Source organism: Equus przewalskii, chromosome 17, assembly GCF_037783145.1.
Source record: "Equus przewalskii isolate Varuska chromosome 17, EquPr2, whole genome shotgun sequence".
NCBI lineage: Eukaryota > Metazoa > Chordata > Mammalia > Perissodactyla > Equidae > Equus > Equus przewalskii.
Window position 1 is genome coordinate 38867332 of NC_091847.1, and position 25319 is coordinate 38892650.

The 25319-nt window shown below is 37.4% G+C and overlaps 1 protein-coding gene across 49 annotated transcripts in view; it reads left to right on the forward strand.

Moving 5' to 3' along the window:
* The window catches only part of PKP4 (plakophilin 4), a 228283-nt gene that overhangs the window by 59560 nt on the left and 143404 nt on the right, over positions 1-25319 (forward strand). For 40 of the 49 annotated variants that reach the window (XM_070579857.1, XM_070579834.1, XM_070579853.1 and 37 more), the window contains exon 2: positions 11778-11914. In XM_070579857.1, coding sequence (XP_070435958.1) covers positions 11783-11914 — 132 coding nt within the window. In that variant the 5' untranslated portion in view covers positions 11778-11782. Of the gene's footprint in view, positions 1-11777; positions 11915-12034; positions 12132-25319 lie in introns of all 49 variants that reach the window. The other 9 variants (XM_070579868.1, XM_070579864.1, XM_070579875.1 and 6 more) reach the window with 1 other exon arrangement.

Sequence of the window (25319 nt, forward strand, 5' to 3'; positions counted from 1 at the left end):
GAGCCTAGAGGGCATGATGAGGAGATGTGGAACAGTCAGAAGGAAATTACCGTCTAGTCCTGCATGCTCTGTCTGTGATCAACAAAATCCTGGAGGCTTTGTAGTGGTTGATATTCTTTCTCGTCCTTTCTTCACAAAACTGTTTGGAGATGTTAAGTGTGAAAATGTGTTTGTCGTCTTGAAAACAAAATATGGCATTAAGCATACAGAATCTAAACTGAGTAAAGGAGACCGAAAGATAACCATTTCTCTAACTTTAACTGCTGAAGACAGGGACAGAAAGAAAGGATTGTTGTTACAGTTGTTCGTCTACCGTACTTTATTTTTGATACCTTTTTATATCTAGAATCTTCCCTTGTGCTCTAAAGAGCTGCTTAAGAAATTAGAAATCATCAGATGCATCATTGCTTAAGTCAGCATTACTAAGAGTGACTTTAAACGTGTATAAAATCAACATTTTTGATGATACTCCAGTTCAAAACTTTGTCAACTTTCCTTTTGCACGTGTGCTTTCAGTAAAGCACCTTGTAGATTAGCATTTGTCCTAAACTGGACATGTTTTAGGGAAATTGTTGTATATCCCAGATGGGGAGCTGATCCCCCAACCAAAGTACTACTATGTACCGTCCACTTGGTCTACTTCTGCATGAATGTTCATGAGACAAGCAAGAAAAATATAATTAAAAGTTGCACCTGGGCTGGAGCAGGCTGGGTTCTTTTTCTGGAAAATCATTTATTCCTTCATTTAGAAACTAAATTTTCCAAGAAATTGGTACCCAACTTGCAGCCAAGACACAATTTTGTTCTTAATTTTGTTGGCAGGAATCTTTATTGAAAAGAGCTTAAAATTTTCTATACCATTTTCTTAAAAGTACTTAATTAGTGTTTTTCTTTTAATAGACTGACATTCTTGGAAAAGCTGAGGAGAGCCAAATTTTCATTGTGAAGGATGGAACAGTACCTCTTTCTAACTACATTTACTCATTAATAATAATGATTATTATGTTGAGGGATTTCCCAAAGCGTGTTCATCAGGATGTTAATAAATCGCCCTCAAAAAGAATAGGAGTCAAATAAGTAGGAGATATTGAGTTAGATGATTGAAACAGGTTCATTTACTTTAAGATTTCTCAAAGTCTTTAAAATGCCCCATGCCACTGCTTCTCAAACTTGAAGGTGTGTACAGAAGACTGGCGATCTTCTTCACATGAAGATTCTGAGTAGGTAGGTCTAGGTTGGAGTCTGAAACTCTGCACTTCTTACAGGCTCTAAAGTGCTGCCAGTGTAGCTGGTCCACAGATCACACTTTAAATAACAAAGTTTTTAGGAATCTTCAAGAGGAGGCATGCTCTGCAGTGCTTCCCAGACTTCCTAACCATAGCAACCTTGTTTTTGGCATACCAGAAGCAGTCCATGGAGCCTACTTTGAGAATTTAACATTTTAAATTGAATCATTCAAATTACAAATGAATTTATAATTTAAATAGAAGTCTAATACAGAACTTCTAGGTTATTATCAGCTAAACAGCTAGTGTAAATCCCAAGACACTGAAAAATCGTTTAGCTAGTACGTGCAAAAAGAAAAATCAATATCGTGAACTGAGAAGACACCCACTTCATAAGATTGCAAGTTGTTACTAGATTGTGTACTTTTTATTTTTAATAGACCTTATAAATATTATTAAATGCCCAGGTCCTTAATTACACAGTTTTACTTTAGTTTTATTGCCTCCAGTTAATTCACTTATAAATTACTGTATTTCTAAATCCCCATATGTACTGTGCTGGTGATTTCATTAGTCTTTAATCTTTGTTAACATTAGCATTTGATGTGAAAAACTAATGATAAAAACAAATCTTTTATTTAAACAGCTTGAGATTTGATATGACTTACCATAGCCTTAATTGCAAATGATGTGAAACGAGAGTCTAGGGAGGTTGTTGAGAAAGCTGTTGAACCTGAAGCAAATTTTTAAATAAAAAAGCTTAATAAAGTTAATTAACACATTATAGGTGGCTTTTCCCTCCCTGGGTCTTCTGCTGCTCCTGGAATACATGCCTATTGAAACCCTTCTTTGAGCACCTGCCTCCTGTATTTGAGCTCTCAGTGCCTCATTTATCTCAAGCTGCATTTTAATTGGGGTTGTTATTTGTCTTGTCTTCCCTTTGAGACTGTCACTTGGATTGGAGGTCAGGATCCTATTCATCTTTATACTTTCAATAACACCTGTAGTGTGGTACATGAGTAGAAGATCAATAATGCATTAATAAAGCATATCTTTTTTAAGATAATTCATGTAAAATTTACTTTTTAATCTTATGATACTTTAAGTTAAATTTTTTTCCTTTGTCATTTCCCGTCTTGATGGTTGTATCAGTTAGTGTTGCTTATTCATCGTGTAACAAGTCATCCTAAATCTCAGTGGCTCAAAGAGTGGTTTTTAAATTTCTCACAATTCTAGGTTGGCAAGGAGGTTCTTCTGCTGGTCTTGCCTGGGCTCGCTCAGGTGGCTTCAGTCAGCTGGTGACTTGGTTGGGGCAGGACTTCTTGACATGGTCTATCTCACATGCTGAGGTCTCTGCTGAAGCGGCTGGCATCCCTGGGCCTCGTCTCCGTAGCATCTTTTAATCCTGAGCTCTTTCACAGCATAGTGATCTCAAGGTTCCAAAAGAAGAAGCTGCAAGGCCTTTTCAGATTGAGCCTCACATGTCACACAAGGTCCCATCTGCCACGTTCTCTGAGTCGCAGGAGGCCAGCCCCGCCTTCAAGGGGTGAGCTGTGGGCTCTGCCTCTTCCTGAGACAGCGGAGGTGCGGGCTGCCAGAGTTACTCTGTGTCTATTTCTCCCCTCCGAGTTAAATAAGAACATTAGCACAATTTTACTTTCTTCAGCTCCTCGCCCTTTCATTTTGACAACATGTGGAGTTTATTTGAGCTTAATCTTCAATTTCCTGAATTAGTTTCTTGTGTCCTAATCCTTCCTCTATTATATTTGTTATCTTGTTTCAGAACTTCCTTTAAAGATTACTGAAGTCAAACTCTATTGACTCCTGACATGTCCTAAAATGCCTTTATTTTGCCTGCCTATTTGAATCATAATTTTTGGTCGGTACCAGAAGCTATTGCTGTGCCCAAATGCCAAACTGATTCTCATTCCTTTGTGAGCAGTTTATTTTTCCTCCATGGTAACATTTACGATCTTTTCTTTATCGTTGGAACTTACAAATTTCAATGGTTTAGGTCTAGATGTAGTTTATCTGTTTCATTCATTTTCTTTACTTATTGGCCCATTTTAAATGATTAGTTTTCAGCTCTGAGAAATTTTCATTTCTTGGTTCTTTTAATGTTTATTCTCCTTTTCTCTCTCTTCCTAGTGCTCTTAGTAAATGAATGCAATTCCTGGATCTAGTCTCTAAAGTGTTCTTTTATCTTTTTTCATCTCTTTTCTTTTTATCCTCTAAGAAAATTATTTAGACCACTCTTAGGAAATACTCTTTTAAAAAAAAATTTATTCTGCTATTCAGTCTTACTGAGATTTTTGTTTTTATCCTGTAACTTTTTTCCCCCAATCTCTGGCTGTTTCTCTTTTTCGTGCATACAGTTTTCAATTTAAACACAAAGGATATTAGTTCTACCTATTCCACTTTACTTTTTCTGTTTAGGGAATTTGGTCCCTTCTGGGCAGCAGTAGCTGGCTGAGGCTCTGCTCTGTCTCATCACTCCTTTTCTGCCCATGGCAACTGCTCGAGCGTGTCCAGGTCAGGGGCTGACCCCCCAGCAGCACTCTCTCCACCCTTGGTCATCTGATCTTTACCAGACCTAAGACCCTAAAGTCTGGTACTCCCAACCCTGAGCCTGCAGCTCCCCCTCCAACTGCTCCAACCTCTAATGCAGGCCCTTCTCTCTTTTGTGTTATGATTTCCTCTGGTTATTTTGCCATAGGTCTCCAGCCGTTATTTTTTCTGACATTTTGGCACATTAGTGCCACTTTTAAAATTTCTAGACTAATTTTCTGATCTTAAAAAAGAGAAAATGCCTTTTGTTATTTCACGGCGTTGTAAGTTGGGAAAGAGTGGAAATGTTTACACATCTTGTCCCTTGATCCAGTCATCCCCCTCAGAGTTTTAGTTACATTCTTACCCTGTTGGTTATCCCCATGCTGTCTTTTTATACCCTTTAACATTCCGGGGCACCTCCTCCTTTTCCCTCATCTATATGCTATAAAGGATCCCAAATCCTTAAAAAAAAGACAGAAAAGTGAACTCGTAGTACTTTCCCAAAAGAAACTTCCATTTTTTTCTTCTTTGCTATTATAAGAAATAAGATATTTTTTGGAAAGGTTTAAAATACCAAAGTGCAATCTGTGTTTATCCAACACAGAGTTTTTACTTTTTATTAGCAGTTTTTCAGTGTTTATCTGTTGTTGCAGGGACCATGTCAACGCTCCGCATAACTCCAGGGAGCACTGTTCACACAGAACACAATATGAAGGGCCGCCTCAAGATGTGAGCAGTGTTGACCCTCATGTTCTGTACTAACCATGTGTTTTATTGTCAGAAATTATTATAGAATAGTATATGGGGTTGAGGGCATTCTATTTTGTAACGTAAGCCCCTTTTTATTGAATTTCTTCAAGACATTTATGAGTCATAAAATTATACTTTAGTATAGTTTTATAACCAGAAGTAGTTCAGTTCACTTAAAAATGGATAATCTTTAGTATTTAAGCTATTCAACACTATTGCATTCTATTTGTAAATCCTGTAAATTATTCTATCTATAGATCACATCTAATAAGAATTTTTCATATGTTTGTTCTGCTTTATTATTTTTCCTTTTTCATGGAAAAATAACTATAGAAGAATGCATAAAATGTGTTTGCAATTAAAAAACATTAAAAAGCAAATACATCCATTAGTGACTGTCCATGCCAGGCCAGCACCCCAAAAGTTCTTCCTGTAGTCCTCTGAGATCACAGCCCCCTCCTTCCCTGCAAAGGTAACCGCTCCTCTGACTTTGCTGATACTTCCTTTGGTACTTATGTGTGCATCCCTCACAATCGGTTTTATCTTGCCTATTTTTTAAACTTTACATAAATGGAATTCTAATGTTGTATTCTTTTGTGACTTGCTTCCTTTATTCAACGTTATGCTCGTGAGAGTCATTCTGTTCTTTTTTTTTTCCTCATTGCTATAGGTGAAATACGTTACATGAATTTACCACAGTGTATTTATCCATTCCACTGTTAATTGTCATTTGGGTTTTTTGCAGTTCATGGCTTTCACAAAGAGTGTTACCACGACCATACTTAAATGTCTCTCCAGGTGTTTGTGTGCAAGAATGTCTCTAAATCAGGAATGGCATTACTGGGCTATGGAATATATGTATCAGCAACTCAACTGGATAGATGCCAAAATGTACTCCCAAGTGATGATTCCCATTGTGTGTGTAACTCATCAGCAGCCTGTGTGATATTTACCATTGTTTTACGTCCTTGCCAAAATTTGATATTGATAAATGTTTTGCCATTCTGGTAGTTGTGTCCTGATAGCTCATTGTGGTATGAATTTACATTTTTCTAATTGCTAATGAGGTTGAGCACCTCATTATTGGCCACCTAGATTTCCACTTTTCTGAAAGGCCTAGTCATACCTTTTGCTTATTTTTATATCAGGTTATTTTGCATTCATCTTTTAGTTGTAAAAATAAATCCATAAGTCAAAACACTTAACTACTGTATGTAGTTTATTCTCTAGAATTGCTATGCTGTTTGGCTTATAGTTCCCTTCTAAACAAATTCTTGCCAAGAAATTTTAATTTTGTGGATAAATAGTCTGATTAGAAGTTTAGGATATATCTATCTCTAAGCTTCCCAGACAGTTGCAGATTTTGGTAATACTTCTTATTTCCAGGATATTTTCAAACTGTAACTGAAAACTTTTATCTATTACTCCTTTTAGGATTCTAGAATAGGTTCCATATGGTCCTGAAGGTGTTTTACTTTTGAAGCGTATTCCTAATTTCCCAATACTTCATTCTTTTCTTCTGTAATACTTGTTCCAGTTTCATTATAAGTAAAGCAAAGAAACTTATATTTGCTACATAGGATAGTCAGTAATTTTTTAAATTTTTACTGTTATAATAGTTTGTTCATCTAATACTTAACAAACTTTTATTATCCTATATTATTAATATCTTACTTTGAATCAAATTGAAATAGTCATTCTTATTTTCTGTCCTTTGTTATTTTTCTTTATTTGTTCTTAGGCATTCTTATTTTATCAGTTTTGAAATGGTTGTCATCAATCTTCGTAGAATTTTCTGAGTGTTCAAAATGAGGTCATGAGGTCTGAGGGTTCAAAATATCAAATTTTGGCAAGGACGTAAAACAATGGTAAATATCACACAGGCTGCTGATGAGTTACACACACAATGGGAATCATCACTTGGGAGTACATTTTGGCATCTATCCGATAGTTGAGTTGCTGAGGTGTCCAGATTGCTAATGCAAAAGAAAAGAGAAAAAATATGTAGAGTCCAACTTATTTCACTGGATAAGATGAAATAAAGTATACTTAGTACACTGTGACCAAAAAGTATCAGTAAAGAGAGAAGAAATGAGTAAATGGGGGAAAATGCGGTATCTAGTTGATCTTCTATCCCAGAGAGATTTAGCACAGAGATGATTTTGTAGATTAGTATCATCTATAGTAAGAGGGATTATAGATATTGAATCATAGGTTGTGCCCATACACTGCATCCGTAGCCGTATGTTACATCTGTAGCCTTCATATATTACATCCACAGCCTCAAGCTTAAATAATCACACTAGAATGTATGTGGCCTGCACGCTTGAGCAGAAAAACTTCCTATCAAACAATGATCGTTCACTGTAAGATTGAGATACACACACAGTTGTACTAACAGTTTCACATAAAAGCTTCTTTGTGTTCAATAGAGATTATAGTTAAAACACAGAGTCAGCCTTCCAAAAAGTGTTTCTACAAGGCTCAGAAGAATGAGTTCTGAGTTGAACAGAATGATAAAAATAGACCCAGGTAAAGAGGAAGTTCGGTAAGTGAAGGCTGGGATAAAATGAGAACACACTTGTAAGAGTTGGTTGCAGACTCATCTCTGAGCTTTGCACAGCCAGAGGGGAGCAGTCAGCGCTGTTTCCAGTATTCGTCATGCCCTCAGGAAGAGCACAGCTTCCTGGCCTTCAGGTGCCTTTTTAGAGAGAGGCGTGATACGATAGACAGCGTTCTGAAAACTCCTGAGGAACACTCACATCAATTCAGAATGTAGAATTTGTCTTATCTTTGTGTCAGCCTCAAGAGTCAGAGAACTTTGTTTCCTATTTTTAACACAAACCCAGTGCAGGATCGCTTCTGTACCATTCCTGCTACTCGGTCATCTGAGCTGTGATTAAAGACCTCTTGTGATGGGGAAGATACCACTTTTAAAGGCAATCAGTTCTTGAAATTTTGCACATTTGACCGTTTGCTCAAAAGGAAAGACCTGCCTGAGTTTTGCCCTCATGCCTTCAACCTTTAATTTGATTAAAAGCAATATAACCATTAGCCAAGTTTGATTCAATGTATAAAGACAATAATATAGGCTAATAGAAGTTGGTTACAAAGCCTTTAGTTTTTGGTCTAGCTCTCGGGAGCATAACCTAAAAAGTCTAAATTTGCTGTCCTTCACAGTCCTTCAGAGGTTTGTAGACATCTGCTTATCTGCATAGTCCTTCTCTTCTTCAGGTCAAACTTTCTCTTCTTGTTCTAGTAACTGTTCTTCCTGTGTCCCCAACTAAAATATGAGCTCGTAAGGAGCAGGGCCTTTCTTATTTTGTCCCCATTCCTGTGCCTGGAAATATGACTGAATGACTGAATCCCTTCACCATCCTACTCATCCTCTTTTGAATGGATACACTTGTGTCCGTTCCTGTTAGCGGACCCATTATAACTGAAAGTGGATATGTCCCAAGGAGCCTGAGGGAGAGGTGCATACTCACTTGTCCCCCTCTTCCTAGCATCTTAAATGCTGATATCAATATAGCATAACCTCACCTTGGGTTTGGGGCAGCCTTGTCTCATTCATGGTTTCCTCATTTTGCTCTTGAACCTAAAGTGCCTAAATCTTTTTCCCGGTGTGCTGCTGCACTAATCTAAATACAAGACCCTACATTTATCCCTGTTGTTTTTAGCCCATAGAGACAACTCATTACTAGGGTAGCAATGTTTTTCATATTTTCATTTTGTTATCTGATAAGGTAGTGTTCTTAGTCGTCAAAGAACTTGAGCACGCCTTATATATTATTATTTACGTTATGGCTAAAGTTTTTGGTTAGGATTGTGTCAAGATCAGAGCTCTCTGGCATTACATTAGGAACCTCTCTAGGATGATATGTTTCGTTCAGCTATTTACCAATGGTGAGAGTCAGCAGTTGTCCTTGTGCCAGCCCCATTTCTATTATGCCTATTATAATATGGGAGAATTCTAATATCACACATGCCTCACTGGAGTCTAGACACATTTCCGTGGTTATGCTGCCAGAGACAGAAATTAGATCATTTTACGTGACTTTTCTTTGAAGTGCCCCCTTTTGGTTCTCACAAATCATCTCTTGGATAAAATCCTTTTAAGAATCTCACCTAAGATCTAAGTCTAGCTCTCTAGTTTGTAACGTGAAGAGAGTCTACTTTCTTCTTTCCAAAAAACAGCAGTGGCATTTTCCTACTTCCAGTTTTTTGACGCCTCTTCCATTCTCGGTGATTCTCCAGAAAGCTCCAAAATGTTCAGCAACCTATTTGTAAGTTTTCTCAGGTTCCTAGGATGTGATCGCCTCAAGTCGAAGTGATTCAGGGAAGCATGAGGCCTGATTTCTCAGATTTCTCCTTGCTTTTTTCTTTGCTAGTAGGAAAAAGTAATAACATCATCCTGTGACTCTAGTCTTAGAGCTTGATTCCTCCAACTCGTTGAACTGTTACGAGGACTACAAGAAAATGGTCAGGAAATCTTAATAGGATTGTAACTTGTCAGTTTTGTGGCATCCCTCCTCTGCCTCATGTTGGTTGTGTTATTTTGGGACTGTTCCAGAGATGAGGGATGGGGAAGTGTCTCACCCTTAGTTATGCCTGGGTACCGTGGTCGTCATTCTTCATCCTGTGGGTGTTAGCAATTGCCTGAAATGTCTCTCCTAGTCTTTGAGGAATCAGAGAATAAAAACATCATCCCTGCCAGTGAAAATCTCCTCTCCTGCTGAGTAGTAGTTTCTTTTACAAATCTGTGAGCTCTTCACAACCTCTTATATCAATTTTAGTGTTGGTATTCCATCACTTGAATCTTGCTATACTTTGCCTTGATCTGATTCATATTATGCTGCCTCAGCTAGATGATGAGCCATTACTGGGCAGAGTGGTCTTCAGAAAATGTTCATCTGATAGCATTGATCCTGGACAGTCAGGGTCATCAAATAAATTAAGTGTGAAATTAAGTATGGTACACTCACAATGATGTAATATAATGACAATAAGATTCTATGTCTCTCTCTAAACAGTACACCTCCTTCTATTTATAATGAAGAATTAATAAATAATTACTTCCCCAGCGATGTTTCTATTTCTCCTTTTCTCAAATTCTGTTTGTTCACTGAATTTTTGCTTCTCTTTTTCTTATACTGGTTATTTCATGATATTATACTCTTGACATTTAAAATTTTTGATTCTTGGCATTATTTGTCTCACTGTTGCATAGTAACATTTCTGTTCTTTGCAACCATCTGCTTATTTTAAGGTGTGTAGTTTTTCAATGGCATAGAATACTTTCATATCTTTACTTGGCTTAAATGCTAGTCTAAAATCTTTATGTGTGGCATTTTTTTCTTCGTAGACCTCATATCTTGTCTTTAATGAGCACTTGGTAAATATAGAAATGGATATTTTAATCCAGTTGTTGATATTTTAAGCATATTTTATATCTCAATAAGCACACCCCTGAAAAATACTGAAAAATGAAGATTGCCATAGAATTATTCCATTGTGTTGTATAAAGAATTAGTAAGTCCGTGTTTATGAGTGAGGAAAGTGGGGCTCAGTGAGGTGGTAACTTACCCAAGGACACTTAGGTTTTTGTCCTAGACTCATTCAAGTCTGAAGTTCCTCTTCCTCTAACTTGGGGAGTTGCTTCTCCTTGCAGATGAGGGTCCACCCAAGCCTGGGGCACCATGGAAATGGGAGACAGAGAATTCACCTGCTAGAGCAGGCTGAGGACTCTTCGTGAAGCTGGCATCTGGGGAAGATGCACAAACTTGTAAGACCCATTGTCCGTTTCTGCCTGTTAATAAAGCAACCACTGGTAGAAACCTAGAACCTAAACTCGTCTTCACTACTGTGGAAGTCAGGAGAGTGAGGAATGAGATGGAGGCTCCGGTGGTATGCCCGTCTTCCCTTGTCTTACAGATTATGATATTAGAAATAAACAGCAAGCTGCTATTGGATGTTGAGGGAATGGGGAAAAAATCCCCAGATTATACTACAGAACTGAACATTGTGGAAGTTGATAAGAAATTGAAATACAACAGTTGAGTAATTTTTGGGAGAAAACTGTAAAGAATGTCAAGAAGAGTACTTAGGATCTCAGGTGTCCACATACAAGTATACAGAGTAACATATTGAACAAATAAGGTGTCATGAGCATCATAGCACTTGGTGAGGTTTGCCTAATGACTGGAATGAGACATGGAAAAGATGGTCAATCCTTCATTCATATATTCGTTTATTCAGCAAACAATAATGGAGTATCTATTATATATTCCAGGCACTAAGCTAGTCTCATGGTATGATAGATGGTGCTTTCAACGAGACAGTCGGAGAGGCAGACATGTAAACAAGTCATTAAAATATTTACGTTTTAGGTGGGGATCTTTTCTCCATCTTTTTCAAATTTGTCAAAAGTCCATATCATATCAGGTCATTGAGTCTCCTGGCGAACACGCTGCTTGCAGTGTGTGTTACCTTAGGCCCCCCATCTCCTGCCAAGAACCCGTTCTTCTGTCACAAGCTACAGGCCTGAAAAACAGATTGTCTTTTCAACACCATCTCCATAGCCATCATCATCTTTGGATAATCAGATTCCTCTAAGGAAACAAAATTATCTGTAATACTCCACCAAAGGTATCCTTGTTACTGTTACTAATGCCTTGCATTTCTTTTAAATGCAGTAGACTTTTGTTTATTTTCAAGCCTGCTTTAAGTTTTAAACTCTTTTTTTTCCTGTTACATAAGCCTCTTGTGTAACTGTTAAAGCATTTGCACATCTGTAGGTGTATTCTTGTGTATATACTTCTTTGAAAACTGACCCTTGTAGCAATCTAGGGTATTTGTTTCTTAATAAGATAATCATATTTACTTACTGGTTATCTAATTAGAAAATTCAGCAATTTAACAAGCTTCTAATAACTTTATTGTCTTTGGTATATTTTTAATTAAGAGCCCTCCTCCCCAACCCTTTTCATGTCATTTTCTACTATGATGTTGTTTAAATATTTTCTTAGTATTTATTATTGTCATTATTATTTTATTGGGTTTTTCTATTATTATTTGGTAGTATCAGCTATACTTTTAGCCCTACAGGTTTCCTTTTAGAGATCAAATGGCTGTAAGAGTTGTGATCATTGTGTGTAGAAGTCTATAGTACTTTGTGGGAACCATCTGCAAATCCTCAGCCCCTGCCTGAGCCCATGAGAAAGTGTTAACCCTTTGCCTGCTTGATTGCAGGAGGAATGCCAGCTCCTGAGCAGGCCTCATTGGTGGAGGAGGGGCAACCACAGACCCGCCAGGAAGCTGCCGCCACTGGCCCAGGCATGGAACCCGAGACCACAGCCACCACTATTCTAGCTTCCGTGAAGGAGCAGGTACATCCTCTTACTTGAATTTGCAATTAATTATTTCTTCAATGCCTTTGAAAATTAATCTTTGGATATGTTTTAAATTTGTCTAATGTCGTTGACGCCTTCACGTTTTCTAATTATAAGGTGTTTACATCCCTGAGTACATTGGGATGACTGGCATGTAGAGCTGCTCCAGGTGCCAGTCAGAATCGGAACATGCAGGATACTTGTGCGTCTGCAAGTAAGGACAATATTGATGGTGATCGGTGTCTGTCTTGCCCACATTGCAGAGTGTGTGCATGCACGCAAAGCTTTGTAAAGCACATTGCACATCGCTGATTTTTCCATCAGGACTCTGGCAACTTGAGGCCTGTAATATCTTTAGATATGTTGAACATTTTAACATAGGTTTTATGTAGGATTGTCTCTGTGATTTTTGGATAAAGGCTTTTTTTGTTGTGTTTGTCTGAATCAAAGTATATTCATTCTGTGAGCTAGTGTTCTAAAACTTGTCACACTGTGCCAGTTTGCTTCAATGTCATGTTTATGTTGATTTTTTTAAGGTCCTTAATACTATTTATCCTTCAAGCCCAAGCAGCCTTCTTAATTAGATCTTATCTGTTGTGCTTAGAGAAATTGGAATTCCTGAATTTAATTTCTTAAGATTTAAAAGCTTAATAAGGTGAATGTAAATTTAAAGCTCCAGGGGTAGTTTTGTTTTCTGCTTCCTCCCTCAAAAATAAAACAACAAAAAAATGTCTGTGCCCTCTGTGAGGGTTATTCTGTTGGAGATAATCTAATACTAAAAAATGTTTTTAATCTTATGATTAAATCACTGGGTCCTTTTTTTTCTCATGAGATATAAACTTAGATGTGTGTTTGCTGGAATATACTTTTAAAAATCAGTATCAGCAATTCAAATGATAAATGATGACAAAGAGTAAAGGAGTACCTCATTATTTTACTGTTTGCTGTAACTTGAAGGCATCTGGTATGAAAGAGTATTCCAGAACTATATGACATTAGAGCTGTGTCTTCAAGAAAAATGATTTCACAACTTGTTCTAGTAGCAAGATGTCAAAATATTTTCCATTTCTCACTGAAATTTGAAGTTTTTAAACATTCTGCAAACTAAGAATTTGAGAAGACACAAGAAAATTGTCGTCATTTTCATTTTCCACTAAACTATAGATTATCTAAGCTGCTCTCACCTTTAAGGAGGAAAAAAGGACTCTTCTTATAGCCCTTCATAGTTGTCAGCATTAGCCCCAGGAGCTGTAGAATGAGCAGCCCTGATTTGTTTGGGGCTCTTAGCCTGTACTGTGTTTTGCTCTTAGCGTGTGCTGGGTTTGGTGATGCACCTTGATACCAGATGCCCTGCTTGTTGAAGAAAATTGGAAACCTATCATGATTTTGGCACAGGAATTCCTTAATAGCCTCAGATGACTTCAAAAGATTATCTTTTGGCAGTTAAAGGTGTTCTGAATAGATATTTTGTTGGAGATAGCAAAAAGGGTTCTGGTTTCTCAAGGTAGCCAAAAAATACAGGTATTTGTTCTTTATTAGAAAAATTATCATGTATCTCCCAGATTGTTTATTTACTGGGAGGATATACTCTGTTCTTTGCTTCTTTGATATCCTAAGAATTTGAATCCATTAATATACATTTGCAGTTTTCATCCTTAATTTTTGTTAAAATTGTCTATCAGTGCTCAGTACTCAGCATTTCAATCATTCAGCCGAGGACACCATATCTATCTCTTGTTCAAAGATGCTCACCTGATTTTAAACAGCTGACTCTAGCTCCCGTGTGGTTTGGTGGCACCAGGCAAGATACTCTAATTTCTCTACTGTTGGAGTAAAACTTTCTTAGGACTTTTATGGGGCCAGCTGGGTGACGTAGCTGTTAGGATCACATGCTTTGCTTCGGTGGCCCAAGGTTCTCCAGTTTGGATCCCAGGCGCAGACCTACGCACAGTTTACCAAGCCATGCTCTGGCAGGCATCCCACATATAAAATAGAGGAAGATGGACACAGATGTTAGCTCAGGGCCAGTCTTCCTCACAAAAAGAAAAGAAAAGAAAAGAAAGAATTTCTTAGGACTTTTCGGAAATTTGTCATTCCCTATCATCTGCCTGATGAGACAGAGCACAGAAAAGTTAGACAGGAATAAGAAAGCTAATTACTGTTCACCTTATATATTTGATTTTAAAATACTAGTCAGAATGTGACATTCTCAGTTGTGTTAGACTCAAATGGAGTAGTTAATGTTAGGTTATGTCCTTGATCATGTTTTGTAATGAAAGAGCAATATTCTTGGGTGGGATATATAATTATTAAAAAAAAAAAAGAAGCCTCACTACCACACATCATTAATAACCATGGAGTGATGGTATCAGCTCCACTGATCTCAAAGAAGAGACCTTTTTTGGTGGCAGCCATGTCCTAGGCAGGATGTTTCATTACAGTACAGAAGGCAGAGACCCCTCAGTGCAGTTGGATAGATGGCCTGGATTCCCATCCTGCCTCCACTACTTACTGTATCATCTTAGGAAAATTTCCTAACCTCTCTGTGCCTCAGTTTCTCATCTGCAAAATGGGGATAGTAATAGTTATCGAGGATATTAACATATGTGAAATGCTTACAAAAAGGCTCTCCTTTTTTTTTTTTTGGTAAGGAAGATTGGCCCTGAGCTAACATCTGTCGCCAGTCTTCCTCTTTTTGCTTGAAAAGGATTCTTGCTGAGCTAACATCTGTGCCAGTCTTCCTCTGTTTTGCATGTGGGACAGTGCCACAGCATGGCTTGTTGAACAGTGTGTAGGTCTGCACCCGGGATCCGAACCCATGAACCCCACGCTGCTGAAGCGGCATGCACGAACCCAACCGCTACACCACCAGGCCGCCTCTGAAAAGGCGCTTCTTAGGAGGAGCTAGTGATTCTACTTTTAAGTATGTGTAGGGATTCAGTGAGCTTTCCTTTGGCCATTGACATGAAAACAAAAAAATCTTTCTGAATATTGAGGCATGATTATGTTGTGACAGTATTTTACTTCTGCATGACATTAAACTTCTAAAACTTCATCACACTCGTCTCACAAATTAGAACAGCTTTATATATATATATATATATATATATATATATATATTATAGGAAATAGAGCATTTGAAAATAAATTTTGTTAACACATTTATTTGTTGCAACCCCAAACATAATGTTAAGGCACTTGGTTAAAGAATTGGAAAGTAATATCTTTTAATAATATACACCTGAATTTTGAGACGGAAAGTCTGAGTTCTTGAGTAAAGTGCATCCAAGCCACTAAAATACCTCATCCATGTTCCCCCTGGGCAATTCACGGTCAGTAGTAGGGAAGGAAATGGCAGGCAACCGGAGCAGTCTTGTTAACAAATCACTAGTGTGTTGATATCTGAAATTAGACTTAGGATGTCATAAAAACAATTATATCTTCCTCTACTGGGCCATGCTTTCCCTGGGATCTAGAAGCCAGAAGCTGTTCCCTTATTCCTTGACAAAATGCTGAGATTCGCATTCTCTCTCTTTTGTAAAGTGATAACCTTTCACATTGGTGTCCGTCACCTAGATGCATACCTGTGCAGTTACAGAAAAAGTCCTTGCCCTTTGACAGAGAAGAAGAAGGAACCCACTTCTGTTCAAGTGCTACCTTTTCATGAAGCCATGTTCACCCCATCCTGAAGTCAAACTGCTCTCCTGGCCTCCTTTAGCGCTTTATACCAGTCTTACCTTGTGCTCCTTTGGGTTATATAATTGGCTACCTCAGGCCAGAGCCATGTTTATACATGTTTCACACCCATGCTACAGGCTGCTCCTTCCCCAGCCCCTTGAATATATTAGACCTGCATAAATAATTGTTCAAGAAGGGAGCAGATGAATAATACTGGCTATCAGATTCCTTCGTCACCAGCTGGCTGTTTTATGAAAATAATGGGACCTGTAGCCATATTCATAGGAACATTACTAAGCAAGAGACTCTCACCAACAGCACCTAGAAAACTAGTTACCCAGCTGTATATCCTTGTCCTTAATACAATTTGAATTGCATCTGTCCACCTCGATCTAGGAATTAAATCTGATCTCTACATGGAGCTAACTAAAATCTTACTTTATATTGATGGTCAAATAATGGCATAGGTGTTGTAAATTTCATCTCCCATCTGTCCAACTTAGTTGAAAATTAAGTGTAGGGAATAAAAGGATGTGGTTACATTGGTGATATTCACAAAATATCCCCAGCATCATATATACCAGGTGGTATAGGTAACCACTAAAGAAATGTCTTTCAGTTAAGGATCATGCTATAAGAGAAATAAAAAAGTCAACTCATGGGAATAATGAAGTAATGTGATCCTTGGACTAGAATCTGAAATTACAGGAAGTATTGGTTGAACATAAGCCACTGGCTGGCTGTAATCAGGATCATCATTTGCCAGGTTCTGCTGTTCAACTCAACTCCTAATGAGAATCCAGGAGTCCAGGATGAATGCAGATGTTGGAAATGAGGAATTTTTTGGTATCCTGATAGTTTTCAAATATCTGGCAAATTTAAGAATGATCTAGTTCCTAGCTTAATATCTTACACATAGCAAGATAAAGAATATGGCCAAGTGTGGTGCCCTCAAAGGGCCCCGCCTCCTCCTATGAAAACCTTAGACTAAACTGATTGATTTGTCATTCAAATGGACAGCAAACTTTCGGATGCAGAAGAACCGGAATTTTTTAAGACATTGGCTGCTCATCCAGAACTTTGCTGCCACTCCCTGAAGTTTCAGTAGATATGTCACCATGCTAACTTCACAGGCACAAAGGAAGCAGTGAGCCAAGGGCCATGTGCAGGCTATTACCACCAACTGGGAGAGTTTATTGTAGTCTTATAATTGATAGGATATGATCTTGGATTGTAGAAACACTCTTTAGGAGACCATATGACTATATGGCCAATCATGGATAGGGTTAACAAGTATATTTCATAGTTCTGTATAGGACGCAAGTTGATTTGGATTTTGTAAAATCACACATATAATATTTATTACACTCTTTCATCTTCAGTCATGAAGTTGCTTCAGTAATTGAGATCTCTGTTTGAACTTGGCTGTGCTCAGCAACACTAACTTCTATACCATTGTTCTCCTACAAACCACGCTGTCTTATTTTTGGTTTATGATTTAAGAAGTTTGGAATCCAGGTATGGGTTGAGGCCAGTCCAGATAGCATGATATGGTAAGCAAAGAATAGATTTGGTAACGTGCTAATTTTATGTGTACTACTCTTATTCTGGTAAAGTCCTAAATTAGGTACTATGTGTACTTCTTTTGTTATCTTTGATGAGTGAAAATTGCAGTGTTCTTCACTTGTGAGGCTCTCAAAGAGAACACCGCCTTTCAAGATAGTATTTTCTGACTTTTGTGAAAATTACAGTCCTCCCTTCAGTGTGTCCATATTAACTTAACTCATACTTAAATATCAAAGAGTAATATGAGAGTCATTAGAGTTCCTTAATTTTTTAAGATAAAATAAGGAAATTTGGAGCCCTACTGTGCCCTATTGATATTACTTCATTTTTACATGGATGTGTTAGCTTCAGTAATTACACACCCTTCCTGTATGGCAGAATGCCCAGAACTGAACAAATTCCAGTACAGTTATTTACTTTATTCCTCTGAAACTGAATCAGCTCAACTCTTCTGCACCTGCCTTTGCAACTTCCTTTTATTTGGCCCCTAAGTTTATTTACAATGAAATAGTTCTCTCTGACACACCTCAACCACATGCAGAAGACAGAATTATTATTTCGGCTGTAAACAAGCATAGTTTGTAGCTTAGCTAATAGCACCATGCTATAAGTGCAATGCCTAAAACTTTGTATTTTTCTTATTAGCAACTTAGTAATTTTTCCTGTTGGTAACTGAGTTATCCTGGCAGTTGTAATTCTTGTGTAATGTATAGTGTATGTTCCATGCCTGAACTGCCTCATCAAACGCAAGGTAAGATTGGATCTTTTCTTAGTGATTTCTTGGGATCATCAAACTTTGCAGCTTTAGCTTCTTAATATTATAGAAGTGTGGTTCAAAATGAGGTCAAGTGGTAGAGCTCTTGTGACACTATTTGGCCTAGATTCAAGAATTTTGCATCCTGATATGTGGTTCTCAGGAGATCAGTCCTCCGAAGTTGCATGTTTGTGGTCAAAATGTCACATATCTCCTCCGTGTGTTGATGTTGGGTACCCCCCTCTTCAGGAATCTCTGTGGTTATAGAATACAACAGAGGGGGCTGGCCTCATGGCTAGATGGCTAAAGTTCCACGCGCTCTGCTTCGGCAACCTGGGTTCACAGGTTCAAATCCTAGGCGTGGACCTATTCCTCTTGTCAAGCTGTGCTGTGGAGGGGACCCACATACAAAACAGAGGAAGATTGATGGGGCCAGCCAGGTGGCGCAACAGTTAAGTTCGCATGTTCTGCTTCAGCAGTCTGAGGTTCGCTGGTTCGGATCCTGGGTGCATACCTACACACCGCTTGGCAAGACATGCTGTGGCAGGCATCCCACATATAAAGTAGAGGAAGATGGGCAAGGATGTTAGCACAGAGCCAGTCTTCCTCAGCAAAAAAGAGGAGGATTGGCAGCAGATGTTAGCTCAGGGCTAATGTCCCTCAAAAAGAAAAAATAGAAGAAGATTGGCACAGATGTTAGCTCAGGGCTAATCTTCCTCAAGCAAAAAGAAAAACAAAAGAGAAGAAAATTGGCAATGGATGGTCAGGGCAAATGTTCCTTAGCAAAAAAAGACTATAAGAGTATGGCCAACAGGTTTGTTCAGTATTTGAATGTACAAAAAAAATTGTCCTTAGCAACATAAAAAATTAATCACCAAGTTAGCTAACAATGAGTGTATACATTTTGTGATAGTCTGATGAATGATGAGCTTGACCTGTTAGCAAAGTTCCTCAATCTTGCATGTTCCACGAATATATTCTGAATAACTGAGTATTTGTTCTATTCGATTCAGTTGGAGACATCTTTTTAGATATATTGAAGCTGTAGTTCTGTTTTGTTTTGTTTGTTGGAGAGCTCTTAAATTCCAAGAATTGAAAAAGATTGTCTGTTCACACATAAGTAGGTCACATATGCAGACATGGAACACATAGTAGGTGTCCCAAAATAGTTATTAGGTTAATGAACTAAGAATGTAAAAATGCTCACTGTGACCCTGTAGTTAGCTTATGCTTGCTTTTAGCTAAATAAAAAATATTGATTGAAAGCCTGCTGAGAACAAAGCGCTCTGTCCAGGAAGGGTAAGGAGACCTGCAAAGATGATCTGTTTCATACAGTTTCTGCCCTCAGAAGAATGCAGAGGCACAAACCGTGTTGTATACTTTTATGTGCAGTAATTGGCACATTATGAATATTCATTAATTGGAGCCACAAGATCCAAGAACATGTGTACTTTGTCCCTTTTTGTATTTAAACAAGCTATAGATATGGATTGTATTATATCAGTTTTATGTAAATTTGTTGACTTAGGCATTTTTAACTGTAATTTTTTACCATTGAATTAACGTTACCTTTTCTTTACATTTGAAAGTAATAGAATCTTTCCTTTATTAACACTTAAAGGCAGCCCTGACTTTACATGTTTAAAATAATTTCCTTTTCGCTTGAATAACTCAGTTCGCAGTTTCTGTTCAGAGCTAAATTATGAATATATGGAATAATTTTTCCCCTGTACACACAAACTTTATGCTATGAAATTTGAAATGAGTGACTGCTGAGTTGGTGAGATTAAATGGATGACAGGATCATTCAGCATTGAATTCTCTGTGCTGCATGATCATTTTTCTTTTTAGAATCACTTCTGGAGAGAAAAATATTTCAGAAACGTACTTTTCCCCTCAGGTATAACCCTGAAGTTACTCTACAGCTGTAGCAAAACAGTCTATCTTCATGCTCAATTTCTAAATTGCCGTTTTTGTTACTTTTGTAGAAATGGGTCCATATGGTCTTACTGCATCTGATTATATTTTATGAATGTATTGTTTCCAAAGTGATCAGATCTGCTTGCACCTCAGCAAAGTAGTTTAGGTTATGATTATTTTGTTTTAGGCATTCCTAAGAAAAATCGTTTAAAATGTAAGGTTGTTTTCAAGTAGTTCAATGACAGATCTGTGTCTTAGCTTATAGAATTTTAAAAGTTATTGTGCACGCAAATCTTAATAATATAGGGATTGCACATAATAGAAACAGTCTGCAAGCAAATTGAAAGAACGCATTATTTGAACTTGAAGACAAATGCATGTTACGCAATTAAATTCCATATAAATCATTTATAAATCTCTTGGCTCTGGAAAGAAAATTTAATCTTCCTTTAAAAATTGGAGTTCAAGGGGCTGGCTCCATGGCCAAGTGGTTAAGTTCACGTGCTCTGCTGCGGTGGCCCAGGGTTCGGATCCTGGGTGCAGACATGGCACCGCTTGTCAGGCCACGTTGAGGCGGCGTCCCACATCCCACAACTAGAAGGACATGCAACTAAGATATACAACCGTGTACGGGGAGGGGTGGGTTGGGGAGACAAAGCAGAAAAAAAAAATTGGTGTTCAAGGCATTTCAATATAAAGACTATTTAATTTGTATTTTACCTTGTAGACTTTTACATATGAAAATTCCTATAAAGCAGCATGATATCAGAAAACTGTCGTCGTGCAGTATCATCTACCCTAACAGGCGTATATCTAATTTGCAAGTTTTCCTAAAATTATTCCCAAAGCCTAAATCAAGATCAAGGTCCTTAGCTACTGCATAAACTATCACTTCTCCCCTTTGCAAATTATTTTCATAAATTGTTTTATTGAAATAAAGAGTAAGCCTGTGTTGCCCAAGTATGGAGTCAGTTGGCACCTCCTTTTTTCATTCATGACTTTAGTTACCTCATATATTTCTTACTTAAAGCTATAACTGTTGGAAGTGGGGAAGTCTATTGGGGTTTTCCCATTGCACCATTTTCTCATTTGTTTCTTCATAAGGTGAATATTGAGTTTTTCCTATAATGTAAGTGGTTAACAGCAGGATCTTGATTTTTCTTATATTTCAGTTAGCAAAGTATAATGAAAAAGTGAATTCTTATTAAATTATTTTGTGCAAAATATATGTTAGTAATTGCTGCTGTTGGCATTATTCTAAGCTGATGGATTAGACGATTTGGTGATTTGTAGATAAGAATGTGAAACTTATGTTTGTATAGCTATGGGTACTGAACAGAATGCTGTTAGCTTATTTGATCTGCCCTACAGAAGAGAGAAAATGTATTTGATTGATGTGAAACTGTTTTACTTGGTTGAATTTTTTTTTTTTTAATTTCCTAACCCTTGATAAAACTTCTTTTGATTTCATGTTAAAACCCATGAAGGCCCTCACCCTATTATCAGAGTTAGAGAGAAGTTCTCCTACTATAAGGCCAGTAGAACAGGATTGAGAAGAATGGTCAGTGGATCATCTAGGCTAGGTCTGCCATTGTGATGACAAAGACTCTGCATTGCTTTACTGGGCCTGCTGCTTTTTGATACAACCAGATTGCTATCTTTTCTCTTGTTACCACCCCCACCACTACTACTACAGGAAACAAATGAAAGATGTAGAAGAGATGTTGTCATTGTCAGTACGAAATAAGAGTCAGTGAACTCAATGGAATACAAATCCATCAGGATACTGATAGCTAACATTTATTATTACTTATTGTGTGTCAGGCATCGTGCTAGGTGCTTTACATGGCAGATCTCCTGTATTCTTTATCAGAACTTTATGAGTTAATGCTCTGAAAACCTGTCAGCATTTTGGCCACTGAACATCTGATCCAAATTTCTTTGTCACTTGGCGTTTTCCCAACTTAGTAAAGTTGGTGGGAAAATTATTTCAGTAAATTGTTTTTAGATCTTGACTTGGCCAGGGTGTTTTCTGTTGCTTATAATTAAAAACCCTGAATTATGCAGATAGTTATGATTATTACCCCTATTTACAGATGGGGAAACTGAAATCGGCAAAGTTGAATAACTTGCCCAAACTTACATGGTTAGTAAGTAGGGAATCTGGGATTCATATCCAGGCAGTTATATTACAGAGATGCTTACTAAACAATTAAAATCTGCAATGGAGTCAATAGAGATAAGAAAGGATACAGAGGAAAATTGAATCATTGGTAGTGACGAGATTATTTGAGAAGTTATCTTGGAATATGGAGGAAAAGAACAAAAAGTATATGATAAATGTTACTAGACATGGAGACTCTGGAAAATGAATCTAACATAAGCATTGTGGGTGTTCTTGAGAAGGATTTTAGAGTAGCTAGAACAGAAGCAATCTTTAAATGTGATTTAAGAACTGTTTGTCTAAGCAGATAATAAAACCCTGAGTGTATAGACTGAAGTGGTCATCGTATTCCAGATGTCACCTACAGAAAAGAGACCTGTCTAGAAATAACCTTGACAAAATTTTATATTTACAAAGATAAAGCAGAAAAAACTCTATGAGAGTCCATAAAAAAGAAAGAGTTTGTCTGCAAAAGATAAAATCAGACTGGTATCTAGCTTTGGTGAAACAGTAGATACCAGAAGAGCACAGAACTATGTGTTTAGAGTGTTGAAGGAAAAATGCTTGTAATCCAGGAGTTTTATACCCAACTAAATTGGCTTTAATGTATGAAGGATTAAAAGGATATTGTCAGACATTTAGAGGTTTCTGAAATATGTTCACTCTTATACCCGATTTTTTGATAATTAAAAATGTGTTCCCTTCAGAGAGTAATCAAATTTCAGACTCAAGAATGAGAAATTCATGGTATGAAATAAACTAATGCATCTGTTCTTGCTTGATTATGATTGATTATGATTTCAAACCAGGAGTCAAGGATTATTACATGTTATCAGTTAGGTTTTATAGTTCTTCTCCTGTGCTCTCCTGCTTTGTATGGTCCACAAGCTATGTACTCCTTCCAGTAATTCACATGGATGTGTTATTGTGTTTGGTGACTGTTAATATTGGCCATTGGTACTATTCTGATTCACTCTAGATAATAGTGGCTAAACTGTTTACATGTTTTAGACATTCCACAGGGAGAATGCCCACTCAATGCTGAGTTTAGTTTAGGAATTTAGTGGCATTTTTCATTCCCCCAACACTTAAGATGTTTTGCAGCCTATAAACTTACATTGAATAACTTGAGTCATGGTTTGTTGGCTTATTGATTTGCAAAGACAAAAAAAAGAAAGAAACCAACAGTTTGAGCAGTTTGCAAAACAAATTTCTATACATCTTATCATCTTTCTTGGACCTATGAGTGCTCGTTTTAATTGTACTTACAATATTGGTGTTGGTAATATGATTTTAGTTAAGATGTATAGTCACTTAGAAGAAGTCTTATAAGAAAATTCCCAAAGTTTTTCCATGCTGTGTAGGATAAGAATTGTGTCCTTACCATTGGGACAAGATAAGCAACAGGAGTTTACCAGATACCTATTGGAGGAGAAACAAAATGAATGCAATCTGTGCAGAGTAATTACACATGAGTAAGGAAAACCAATAACTGGTAAAGGGGTATTTGATGTTAATTGACAACTGGCAAAAGAAGGGATATAAATGACCAATATGCGTAAGAACTAAGGTTCTTACCTCACTAATAATCACAGAAATGCAAATTAAAACCATGAGAATATATATGCCTGTCTTATGAGCAACAGTTAAATCAAAGATAAAACAATGTGAGTGTAGTGATGTTGGCAATTTCATGCAATATTGGTGAGAGTAAATTAGCGTGACTATTTTGGAAAGCACTTTAATGATCTATAGTAATAGGCCTTAAAAATGGTTCTATTTTTGGTCCAGTAATTCTAATTCTAGGGATCCAGTCTAAGGAAATATTAAATGTTAAACAAAGATATTAATCATAGTGATGTTTATAATATCTAAAAAGTGACAACCACCTGATTGTCCAATACAGGTAGAATGGTTACGTAATAGTACATAATGTATATATGATGGGCTTTACATAGCTGTTAAAAATCACATTTTTACACAACTTTTAATGATGTGGGGAAAAGTTCACAATACAAATGAAAAGATAAGGCATCTAACCATATGTATAGAATTCTGTAGAAATGCATATTTATATATATTTGCACACATACATATGCACTCATTTGTAAAATAGGAGACATTCCTAAATGTTGAGTAGGTTATCTTCAGATGCTTTTCCCCTTGTATTTTCCAAATTTCTTACAAAAAGCATGTAATGCTTAATAAAAATTCTAAAATCACAAAATTACATGACTGAGGAGGAAAGAAGTCTTCATAAAAATGGTGATAAAAAGTTACTATAGACTAAGGTTGACAGAGAAGGAAAGAAAAGAAGTTTATATAGGATGCAAGATGTGGAAAACTTGTCAGATGAATCATGGTTGAAATGGAAAATTTAGCATGACTGTGATAGCAGCCTTCAGATCCAGAAGGGTACCATGAGACAGTGCTTTCACCTCTACCCCTGGCTATACCATGTAAACTTGTGCAAGTTACTTTGGGTGGATACTCCTGTGTCCTCATTTGTAAAATAAGGATGATGGTTCCAATCTTACTAAAATTATAAGTACTCGATCAACATTCACCACAGTTGTTATTCTTGAGATGATATATAGAAAGGTTGTGGAAGCAGCATGTTCTAGCCCAGGGCCACTTAGAAGGCACCTGGATCCAGACTGAGGAATACTCAAAGGTGGGGACCCAGGCTATGACTTGGCCATGGAAGGGGTTCCAGCCAAAGGACCAGGTAGCAGTTACGTGCCTAAGGGCCCTTATGCTATCATGCTGATGACATTGGTGGATGGATCACTGGATGGATGGATGGATGGAGATAAGAGTTGTGCCATCTTGGGGCCGGCCCCTTGGCATAGTGGTTAAGTTTGCATGCTCCGCTTCGCTTTGGGGGCCTGGAGTTCACAGGTTTGGATCCCAGGCGCGGTCCTAGCACTCCACATCAGGCCACACTGTGGCAGCATCCCACATGAAATGGAGGAAAATTGGCACAGATGTTAGCTCAGAGCCAATCTTCCTTGAAGAAGAAAAAAAAGAGTTGTGTCATCTTAATGTAATCCTGCAAATCCAGCTCTTCACAGATATCTTTACAGAGTATATTCATAAATCTCTTTGAAAGATTCCTCAGATATATCTTTACTAGTTGTCTTGGAGGGACTTCTACAAAGTGTCATTAAGTAAGAGAAGGAAGATGCAGAGACATATGTCCAATACCCATTTTTTGGACCACCCCACTCCAGGACATAAACTCCAAGGATGCTTTCCACTATATTCCAGAGTTTAGAATAGTGTCTGGTACTAATCAGTTGTCAGTACTTGTTGAATAC